The sequence below is a fragment of the Cololabis saira genome, chromosome 3 (assembly GCF_033807715.1).
Source record: "Cololabis saira isolate AMF1-May2022 chromosome 3, fColSai1.1, whole genome shotgun sequence".
NCBI classification, from domain to species: Eukaryota; Metazoa; Chordata; class Actinopteri; order Beloniformes; family Belonidae; genus Cololabis; species Cololabis saira.
Window position 1 is genome coordinate 23,943,106 of NC_084589.1, and position 12,392 is coordinate 23,955,497.

General features: G+C 40.0%; 1 protein-coding gene across 5 annotated transcripts in view; it reads right to left on the bottom strand.

Moving 5' to 3' along the window:
• The window catches only part of kif13a (kinesin family member 13A), a 48,414-nt gene that overhangs the window by 29,409 nt on the left and 6,613 nt on the right, over positions 1-12,392 (bottom strand). For all 5 annotated transcript variants that reach the window (XM_061716692.1, XM_061716695.1, XM_061716693.1 and 2 more), the window contains exons 3-4: positions 3,013-3,025; positions 100-160 (exon numbers count right to left, since the gene is read on the bottom strand). In XM_061716692.1, the coding sequence (XP_061572676.1) occupies positions 100-160; positions 3,013-3,025 (74 nt within the window). The remainder of the gene's footprint in view (positions 1-99; positions 161-3,012; positions 3,026-12,392) is intronic.

A 12,392-nucleotide genomic window follows, 5' to 3' on the forward strand; every position in this document is an offset into this window, starting at 1 on the left:
CTCCCGCAGCTGTAGCACAAAGCTCCTCATGCCTTTACACAGCACATGATCTGAGTCATTTGAATGAGTGAAAGACTAGTTTCATCCTTAATGACTCACCAGCATATTTAGGAATGTTGGATTCATCCATGGACCAGAAACAGTGGTCAAAAGCGAACACCTGCAGAGGAGACAAAACAGAGAGAGTAAAGACACATTCTCGCGCCTGTCCAAGCACGTATGTTACAATAGACCCTGATCTTTTTTATACGTTTTTTTTCCCCCCTTTATCTTTGAGGTATAAACACGGGATTGTTGAGCAGTGCCATGCCACCCTGCTGTACAGCAAATCAGCAGGACTAAGCTTGTCCGGACGACTAAGATGAATTCTGAGCAATTGTTCGAGTTAATGCTCATTATGCGAGCACCCTGACTGTCTGCATAAATCCACTGTTAGCAGCCCAGTGTTCTGTCATAGTTGCTGGAGTTAAACGGATTCTAAATCAGGGTCAGTCTTCCCCAGGAAAAATTCCAGCATTCGATGGCCCTCATCTCTAAGGAAACTGGGCTGTCACCATTCCCAGCCGGCCAGGCTGGCCCTCAGAGCAGCAGAAGGCCCTTGTATCCTCCAGGCACCTGTGTGAACTCTGGGTGGTTCACGGCACAGTAAGGACGTCCTCTGGGACAAGCAGTGGCCTCTTTTACCACAGCGATTCACAGATGGGAACAGCTTCTGTTATACAATACCTGGCATTCATGTGGACTGTTGTGCATCTAATGTGCTCCCCTGAATCTCCTTCAAAATATTACAGACAGAATAAAGACATCTTAAAAGTAAAGTTCCATTTAAGTGCTGGCTGTAATACTTAAATGTTTAGTTTGTCTGTATTTAATATTGTTTAGAGTTCCTCTTAGCAAATTGAAGGCGAGCATGTTTCTAAAGTCTGTATTTATTAGATCAAAAGTTTCAGCTAGATCTTATTACATTATATTTTGAGACACTGGGCTGATTGACTGCACAGTCATCCTCACGCTGCAGTAAATGCACTCCAAGGATTCAGGGTGCTGCCAAAAAATGTTCCCCTAAACAAATGCCACAGAATAATTGAACTCCCTCCTCATCATAAGTGCTAATGGCCAGGGAACCAGTGGATGCACGGTCGATATGACAAACACATGAAAGCAAGACCCCCCTCTTGTGACTTCAGATGAGTGACTGGGTGCCATTCAACGGAACAAAAGTGCCATCGTTCTCAATTAGGACTGGTTTGGTAACTAGGGCTTCAGTGCTCTCTGGTCTGTCTCCGTCCACCCTGAGGGTGTGATTGCACAGCAAATTGCTTTTGATTGGACAATTACTACTAATCAGCAGTACAAATAATGATGAGCCGAGAAGCACAAATTCCTTTTTTTTTTTTTTGCCATTTCTCGGGTGAAAACTAGTTGCTCAAGAATGCTGGGAGAATAATCTGAGTGCCATAACCGAGCAGACAGCCACGTGCTCGTCTAGCTGAGGGTTATTACAGGGCGGCTCAGGTTCACATGCCCCAGGGACCGCGCACGCACAAGCGCCTGCGGCCCAGACCAGCGCTCCCTCGGGTCCAGTCGGGGGGCTGAGTGCACCGAGCACAAAGCCCTTCCCTAGTGTGTGAAACATCTCTGAGCTAGTCACCAACGTGTTGTCAAGGGGGGAAGTGGGGGTGCACTCCAACAATGCAGCTTTGAATGCGCACACACACTGCCTCAATGTCCGCGCTCATCCCTCTCTCATTGTAGAGCCTTTGTGGGTGTTCACGAGATCTTAGATCGCTGACACATTCACACGGACATCTATCCGGCTCCTGCTGACCAACCAAACTACTAAAACACTCTCAGTCATGTCCCTAGAAACAATGTCACAACAGTGAATCGACCTTTGCTGGACCATTCTCAGTACTACACTGCTGCTCATCATGCGCCCTGTTACAGGATGCATGAAGTAGGAGAGGAATTCATCAAGTTAAACATTCTTTTTAAACTTTGAGGCCAAATAAAACAGAAAAACCTTGTTTTAATTATGTACATTGGTTTTGTATTTCTGTTGATGGATTTCTGCCAGATCTAATGAGCTGCACATGCATGTGATCTTTTGCTTGACTTTAAGCCCATTCAGTGTGCTTATTTAATAGCCTGGCCAGTCATCCTTTCCAGTCATCTTTTCCAGTCATCCTTTCCAGTCATCCATAACTTTTTTTATATCACTTCAAAACAAAGTAATTTCCTGATTCCTCTGGACTTTATTTTGAATTTAACCTGCCACTTTGATTTTGAAGGACAGCATATGGAAGTAAATCTGTGTCATCGGATTTTGAAAGAAAAAAGTGATTGAATTTCTAGCACTGAATATTTATGTACTGAAATTATGTATCTGAAGGTTTTTCAATGTTAAAATATTCAACTGCAAAAAATTAAACCGCAACATCCGGCAACCCAAGGAAGAGCAATCGATTCTAGATTCAAGATCGGGAGCGTGCGTCAAGCAAAAGGAGCAAAAAATGTATGTCTATTAATGAATCTTACAGACACAAACCCCACTGATGGCATAAAACACTGACTGAAACCCCAGTATTATTGGACATGGCTAAAATCCGGCCACCATGCTAGCCGACAAGCCTAAGTTGTACTGAGGTGACTCGTGCTCGCTCCTTTTGCTTGACGCACGCTCCCGATCTTGAATCTAGAATCGATTGCTCTTCCTTGGGTTGCCGGATGTTGCGGTTACATTTTTTGTGGTTTAATTTTTTTGCAGTTGAATATTTTAACATTGAAAAACTTCAGATACATAATTTCAATGCATAAATATTCAGTGCAAGAAATTCAATTGCTTTTTCCTTCAAAATCCGACGACACAGATTTACTTCAATAACGGCACCAACCGATGCTGAAAAAACTACCACTGGACACGACTAGATATGTTAAAAAAAAACAAAGGCAAAAAACAAGAGACAAGTTGTTTTTTTATTTTAAGGACATGAATGAATAAAACATACGTACCTTAGCTTGTTTCCTGTTGAAGTAGAAGGGAAATCCATCATGAACATAAGAAACCCACAGGTGGACCGATGAGAGAGAAACACAGAGGAAATAACATTAGCGTTGACAAAAGGACAAGCTCACATATGGCAAAAGTGTTCTCCTTGCAGCTATTTGGTCTGAAGACAGAAAATCTCTTGTTTTTTTTCCTTTTCATGAAATGTAAATGCTCTTCTAAAACTTCCTCCACTTTAAACCTCCTCTTGTGACTTCTTCAGGAACTTCCTGGTAGTACCACTGCTGTGACTGGTTCATAATTGGTCCAGTGGAGTGAGAGAAAGGGAAGAGATTTCAGATTCAATGTCCCACTGACTCTGTTGAATAAATAGGTCTTATTCCTGTGGACTTAACACAGAGGCCAGTCTGGGGAAGAGCCACTCAGCATAACATGCTGCCGGAACTCAGGACAAATGGCTGGTATTCGTGCTCCTACGTTATGTAAGGCCGTTCTCTTGACCAAAGAAAGAACAGTAAATGTTAACACCAAAAGGCCCCTCGACATGCCCCACCGCTTCCTCGTCTTTAGATGGTTTAAGAATGAGGCATGCGTGCTGGTGCGTGATGGACTACACAATACACAGACACCGCACTAACGTGGTGATTGTACATCTGCCACAGTCCAGTCAGCAGCTACCTCCTGCAGATGTCTCCTGGCACCGAGACAGAGGTGGGCATCACCTTCACAGGGTAACTAATACTGGGCATGTTGCTTCAGGAGGCAACTGAAACACTGCACCAGAGTGGCTCACATAAATATGAGCTGAGTCACCGGGAACCACGCAACTAGAGAGCTGCACCCACACCCACCCAAAGTACTCCTTTCACATCCACTGTATTGTCTCTGTGCAATACGCTCTCAATTAAACTAAAAATACTCATCTCGTTTGCAGAGGTGGGTAGTAACGAGTTACATTTACTCCGCTACATTTACTTGAGTAAGTTTTGGGAAATTTTGTACTTTTAGGAGTAGTTTTGAATCACTATACTTTTTACTTTTACTTGAGTAGATTTGTGAAGGAGAAACTGTTACTCTTACTCCACTACATTAGGCTACGTTGAGCTGTTACTTTTCTTTTATCCCTTTTATCCGCGTATGCGTCAATCTCATGACATCACTGGGTGATTCTTTGGGAAAAATGTTTGTTTTTGCATGTTTTGTCACATTTACACAGACTCAAAACACACACAGAGTTTCTATGAGTTCATGGGCTTGTTCTGGTTCTGCCTGGTTAAAAAAGAAAAGTACAAAGGCTTGAAATTTTGTGCTACTTGTGCTTAATTTATTTTTTTATTCTGTTATTTTATTATTTATTAAAGTAATTGAATTTACTTTAAGATTATTTTAATTTAAGTTATTTTTTTATCTTTTATTAATTTTAATTTATATTATTTTATTGATTTCATTTGCCTGAAGATGATTATTTTGTACTTTTGTCTGTTTGAATGGTTGTGTTAAAAAAAAAAAAAAAAAATCAGATGTTACTCAACAGTTACTCAGTACTTGAGTAGTTTTTTCACCAAGTACTTTTTTACTTTTACTCAAGTAATTATTTGGATGACTACTTTTTACTTCTACTTGAGTCATATTATTCTGAAGTAACAGTACTTTTACTTGAGTACAATTTTTGGCTACTCTACCCAGCTCTGCTCGTTTGTGGACATTAGCCATTAGCTTTACTCGGGCTCATGATAATGAAGGACAGAAAGAAAGTGCGGATAGATGAATAAAAAAAATTTTAAATTAAAAAAAAGAATAAAAGGCTCTTGTAAGGAAAACCCAAATTTAAATATAGGCCACACAAAAACTGCAACAAGGCCAGTCAACTGGTTTGTCTTTTCTTTTTCTATCTTTTCGTCTTTTAAGGCTACATAAATAGTTACAACATGCAGACTGCTGGGAGCTCGTATCTGAGGCTGCTGCAGGTACAGCAGCTGCTGCTGAAGACATGAGAGTGAGATTTAAGAAAGTGCTTCGATGTCACTTTGAAGAACTTAACAAGAAGAAGAAGAATCTCAGTACCTGCAGTAGTTACCAAGCCATCAGACATACGACAGTTTGTCGGCTCTTGCTCATTGTTTAATTTACTGTATATTCAGTTAATGCATCCCGTTTGGGTATGCTAGGAATGCTACACATGACAATGGGAGGAACTGTTCCCAAATGGCTATATTTAGGATTTCAGAGACCCATTACAGCCCTCATAGACATCTGTTTTAATTCCAAAAACTGACTTCTTCTCAGATTGTATCAAACAAGAGGTTTTAACCTGTCCTTACTTGATTCAAACGTGAAGACCTCCCGCTCAGTAAGTTTAAGTGCATTAAGCTCCGGTCCTCCCACTCTGCTCTGGATATAATCTCTCTAATCACGCCCGAAATCTGTGTCCCTCTGAGCGCTTCTGTACTTTTGCTTGACAAAAATATGTAAGCTATGGGATTTCCTAATTTTCTTTTGATTTTCAAGATATTATCTTTATAAAAAACAATACTTAGCATGGCACTTATTAAATGCAATACCATTTTCTTGCATATGCTGCATGTTTGTCCAATATTATGGCTAAAGCTTAGCTATGGCCAAACTCATATGTACCATACGAGTTTTTGTATTAATCAGTAAATATTTTATTTTTTTAAAATCTAATAACATTTTAAACATAATTTCCCAAGATGGCAGTTTAGACACCAACTTGATTTTTTCAAACAGACTGGGAAGACAGTCCACACTTTAACATTTTCAATATCTACTTAGATATTATGGAAAGGGAAATCATTTTATCCATATAACTCCAATTACAAAATGCTAACTGTGACACAAACGCTTTTATTCAGGCCTGAAAAGACCATTTGCTTAATATTCAGCACGCATGTCAAGTTACAGCCTGAAGACTTAAAGGCACTGTTGTTGTTGCATGTTACAAATGTGTTACACACATGTATGGCACAGAAGTGCCAGAAAGCCTCAGACTCTCACCCTGGCCGAGTCAGAGGCAGTCGTAGTGATCAAATCTTTTAATATCCTTGGGGGTGAAAAAAAAAAAACACCTCACAATAATTGATTCATCCCCTGTATGACTGTACATGGCTGATGAGAAAGCAGATCCCTTTTTGCAGAAATCCTACTACTCATCACCAAAGATTACTCCTGAGCACCAGACCAGACTTTTTAAACCAATGGGGAGACTTACAATTATGTAGATGGCGTATGACAGATGTGGCATCTATCTGTGCCTTCCAGCTCGGATCAAAGTGTGTGCCGATGCTCAAAATGATGGTATGAGAAGTGTAACAACAGCCGTGGAAACCCCCTGTGGTTACGGAGTTGGATTAAGGCCACAGAGTTATTATGCCGCTGAAAACTGCACTCTTCAAGCCGAGCAGGATACACACCAGATTAGTCTATTGACTCAATCACCAAATGAAACACCCATCTAGTCTTAAAAAAAATATATATATTTAATGGCCAAACTCCCAGACATACAAAACGGTGTAAACAATTCATATTTCTGCGGATCACGTTATTTAATCTGCAGTCTCAGATCCCCCTTCAACAAGCAGATCAGGAACTGATTGGCTCAGAAATAAATATATTGCAGAAACTAATTCAGAAAATGAGTTTCATGTCATGATGGTAAAAAATAAAATAAATAAAAATTAAACTTGCACATTTAGCATTTGCATGTCTTTGAGTTAACAATGACATACTTCTATTGTTTAAATAGAAGCTCATGTGGGAAAAGGTTTAGCCACATTAAGTTGCCACAACATTTATTTTTCCCATTAATGTGTTCACATACACAGACACATATCTAAGATATTTTACTGGCACTCCCGTTACATATTTGGATCCCTCCTCAAGATCTGTTGTTGAAACGACGCCTCCCCCACCCTGTCAACCTCCATTCACCCACATGACATCTTCACATTTAGCTCTCGACATGCTTAAAGACAATAACGTTGAGTTATCTCTGCATGTGTTTATGGGCTGGCTTAAAGCGCGCCGTGCTCTTACAGGCGACGAGCTATCATTGCTCACAGTCTTCCAGTATGTTTAGACCAGAAAACTTCAGTCCCCACCCCCTCGAAGCAGTGGTCATCCTGCTGTACAGACATCAACTGTACTCCATGGGGCTCTTGTATGACCCATTACATTTAGGAAGGTTTCAAGTAAGCATACAGCACAGAGCCAAATTTGATCAGGCTGCCACTTATGAGCCTAAGAGATTCAGAAGCGATCCAAAAGTGGCTGTAGTCAGAGGACATTTGGGAATGTTTACGACGCAGCACTGAAGGAAGTTAGCTGCCTGATGACAAAAACAGACCGATCCAAGCTAGTGAGAGCGCTAACTCCTGCTACACAAACAATTTCTGGAACTTCCACACACTTCCCACATGGAAGAGCCACCCAGTAAAAAGTGCCCTTAAAAATCATTGCATAACACACTTAATTAGAATATGCAACATCTTGGACCATTTACCAAAACTACAAATCTGAGAAAAGAAAGCTTTATTACAAGTAAAAGAGACACTTAATATGGATTAATCAGCAACATGTACAGTGTGCTTAGTAGATATGGAGGGTAAAAATATGAATTTTGCAGAGGGAAAGCCTCTTGCTTTTTATCTTATGATAAAATGAAAATGAATACTGATGCATCAGTGTGTAAGCAGCATTTTGTTGGTAGGTAGAGTTCAGGTTCCGGTGGAGCTATTTTCTTCCAATTACATTTCTGTAGTTCTGTCTCCAGAACAGCCCGGGGCCACAATTAAACAATCATCTTTTACAAGAGGCTGTATAACACGTACACGGAATCTGACAGCTGTCCGCCTCCAGAACCTGTGTGACAGATTGTCGACTTTGAGCAGTAAGAAAATAGTTATGGACAATTACCTACTAATAGTGTGAGTAACCGAATGATTTCATCTTTGATTCACAAGGCACTTTTAATTATTTAAAATATAAATCATGTTGTAAATACACATGACTAAAGTGCAACAATGCCGTACAAGGTAAAGAATAGGTCTGCATAAAATATTGCAAATTCATCGCCATTACAATATTAGCATGAGCAATTTCATTAATTGCAAAAATAAAAAAATATCAGACTAAAGTAGTTCAGTGCATTTAGATGTTTGGGTGGTTCTGTGTTTTGAGTCCAGTCTGCAAGCTCAGATTTCTCTAGATGTCATGACAATAAAGTTTTGATAAAAATGGTCTAACACCTTGCGTTGTGAGTAGTCTGAAACACAACTAATGATTATTTTGTCAGTTTTGTGACACTTAAAATGCACCTAGATGACTAATAATGGATATATATCTTACAAATCTTTATGAACGGTTTAAAGTCAGGCCTTTAATGTAAAACAATGATGAATAGAGCAACTTTAACTTTGTCTGGCAAGCCGGACTAATTATTTTTACCTTCAATACAAAGGATTAGTCTGGGTCCTGGAGATTTGACTTTTATTTCCAGGAGGCAATGTGAATGGATGTATAAGAAACTGCCTCTGGATGCCAATGGATAAACATGCAACCAAATAGAGAAACTAATGTGACACAGGCAGAGCCACAACCAGATTAGCAACAAGAAACAAAGACAATGCAGTGGTGTCAGAACACCAGTGAATCTCTGCTGTCGGGTTTTACAGTAAAATAAAAATAAATCCAAGGTTTATTAGCAATTCTGTAGCCATCTTGGTTGTTTTGAATACGTTGCTGTTGGATGCTACTGTACAAGTCATCACCCCCACCCAGAGCCGACTGGTTCAGTATGTTCTGTACCAGTGGAAATGGCTGTGAATCGGGGTGGGTTGGTGGGGGGTACCGCTGAACCAATTTCATGACAGAGAAGTTTCATGAAGTTAAAAAGGTACGACTGGCCAGGCTAAGTGGAACAGCCTATGTCTGATAAATGTGGTGAGGTTTTCTGTTTGAACAGTTGATATCATAATAAGCTGCAAATTATCCATGTAAAGCACCTGAACTGGTACTGAAGTAAATAAAGCTGAAGTAATTGAGCCCATAGACTGCTCCAAATGCTAAAATTAGTGTCCTGTGAAAACAATTGGATAAGCTGGGGAATATTATCTGTAATATCAACTTGACCCCAGGACTTTTCCTTATGTCATGGCTGCTGGTACTTAGCAACAAAATTAAACAAGCCTCATGAGTCAAAGCCACATAATAAAAGCTGAATTCAGGGTCTCAAAAACCACCATGAGGAAGAGCACTGCCACCAGCAGCACACATGATGCTCATACCACGTTCAGCACAGGGCCTCCAAGTTTCCATAACAAATGCTAACAACAAGGGTCTAATTTAATCCTCTCCGGTATTTCTGACACTGCAGTGACAAGCTCGGTCAGCAGGCTGTCTGCCAAGTTCTGCATACTAAAACACGGAGAATGGGTTACGAATACGTGTGCTCAAAAGTCTAAGTACAAAGGCACAACAAATAAAGTTAATCAAAATAGTCTATAAAAGGTACAGGAACAGAAGTGACAAATTTACACTGGAGCTCAGGTCCTGTGACTGTTTTCGTGCTGGATGTCACTTATTTGAACAGATCTGGCCTCTAGCTGCTAAGAATAATAACAAAAACAGACACAGAGAGCAAATAACTATTAAATATAATTAACAGCAAAGAGAAATGAGTACCGACTATGGCTGTGTGTTTGAACGTTATACATTATAATGAGACTGAAAGTAAAGCCACAATAAACTAGAAAATAAAATCATGCAAACATCAGCTTCCAGACTTCAAAAAGGGCCTCATCAGAGAGACTCATGCAAGAAAGTTGTTATGGAGGAAAAGCCCAAACGTGGATTTACATATACTGCTGCCCACATCTGACATTAATGATACACAGGCTTAACAAAGAGGCAGGACGCAATCTTTTCTCAATTCTGGATCGAGATGTAAACAATGTCCCACCCTCTAAACAAACAGCGGACAGTCCTCAAGGAAAGGCAATTGTTCTTTCAGCGGGCGTCAAGCACTTTTTCCTAATACTATGAGAACAGCTTTAAAGAGTAAACGCGGGCTAAAGGGGTGCTTTACAGGCCCACTGACTCAGAGAACAAGATACTACCGAATGGAAAGGTTGATTAGTGGCACATAGCGAGCAAAATGGAAAGACAAAGAGCATTCCTGAGGGCAGTTACTGGACCAAGCAGCGTTGTCATTTAGCGTGAGCCTTGTTTTGGAAAGCCTGATGACACTTAGTCACGTATGACCTCAGAGAAACTCTGACTCTAAAACTTTAACTTCACCCGCTTCAAGTAACAAGAACATTTGTGTTCTCGATATTTATGTATCATAACAAAGAAACTGGGAAAACTGGATGACAGATGAAAAAGTAAACTTTTAGTGTACACATGAAGTTGATTAAAACATGCATGTTGCCTTGCTGTTGTAATTTGCTGTTTGCAACAGGTTACATAAGGAGCTATTTTGTCAGCCGGGAGTAGCCTCCAGGCGACCAGTAGAGACCAAAAGAAGTTACTGCTCCCACTCAGTTATCTGGTACACAGCTATGGAAAAGCAGCAAAAGGAGGCTTGAACACCGTAATGCAGATTAAACCTCCTTTACAAAATATGTTCATTAGAAAGTTTTGGATGATCTGTGGATTAAATGAACTGTGTGACCTTGAGAGACTGTCCAGATGTGTTGATATCCTATTGTCTGTTTACCAGCAGGATCATTCAAAATCTACCAAGTTCAATTTCATCAAACTTGATGTACCGTATTTGCCGCACTTAAAATCCTTAATTTTTTCAATAATCGGCGGTGAGTCCTATAATCAGCCTTATGTATGAATTTTGTTGTGCTTACTGACCTCAAACCAATTTTATGTGGTACATTGCAAATCTGTCAAAATGTTTTAGTGCGACTTTAGTAAGTGATGAAGCCGCTCCGCTTGATTGATGGTCATTCAGCTGACACAGGGACGTTGTATTAGTCGGTTGGATACGGGTTGCAACGACAGAAAACGTTAGACAACTAATTATGTAGTGCTGGCAAGCAACCTTCATCCAACATCTAGTCAATGTTACCTTCCTATAATTAGACGTCAAGCCAACGTTTTCAAATCTGCATCATAATCCAATTATAACCAAATCTTGGAATACAAACTTGTTCCAACCTCACACTAACTTCAGGTGTCCGTTATCGCTGGCCACGATGAACCAATCAGAGAACAGGATGTAGTATGACGCTTACCTCCTCCACATTTTATTTGTGGATTCGTGAATGATTTAAAATGTGAGTGTATTTTTCTGTATTAGTTACAACTGAACGATATTCTGAGTTACCGTGATGAGCTGAATAGAGTTCGACTGACCTGACTGTTTTATCATGCGCCTTATGTATGAAAATAGACCCGCTCATTGATATTGTATCTTATAATGCGGTGCGCCTAATGGTCCGCAAAATACGGTAATAATGGATAACAAAATATGGAAGGGCCCACTCTTCGTTATCTAGATAATCTTCTTTTTAAAAAAAATGCAAAACTGCTGTGTTTTACAATTTTAAAAAGGATCCTAAGGCTATATCCACACAAAGACGAAATGCTTATGATTTCAAAAACATTCTTCGTGAAGACGGAGCTGTGTCAGTAAATGTGTGCGTCCACATGAATGTACTCAATACGCCTGAAAATGCTGTAAAATACATGCCAGGCCTGTTAGTGGCGCTCTGATGCTATGACGGAAGCAAACGATAACTAGCGGCAAAACATTGGGCATGCGCACTTGCACAAAAACTGTAAAAGGAGAAAATGGCGGCAAGTACGAGTGACGTGTATGACGCAGGCGTTTCAGAAAAGTTGCGGAAAGGCAGTAATGACAGACGCACGTAAACAACATCTTAAAATCTTTCCACTCTGGTTTAATAAATGATCGTTTACAGACCCCCAAAAACCACAGCTTTATACGGATGATACGCTGGTTTTTTAAAATACTTCCACATTTAGGCCTGAGCTCGTCTTTGTGTGGCTGTGACAAGTCTGTACACCTAAAGACTGTATGTCAGAGTTTTAAGTCTTTGCCTAAAAATTTCCCACAGATTGAGGATCTTGTGTTGGGTCACCACTTCCACAATACAACCAAGTTCCTTGTTTAATTAAAAGGCAACAAAATTTCGATTGGTTGCTGACAATATTCAGGTCGAGGAATGACACGAGACATGATTAAAGACTTGTGATAATATTAAAAACACATTTGCATTTGTCATAAACGCTGAAACGCGATGTCTCACCATTGGAGCGCATCCCAACTCAACCAACACTCTTCAAGGAAGGTCTGCATCTCCAAAAAGGATTTTTTTTTTTTTTTTTATTC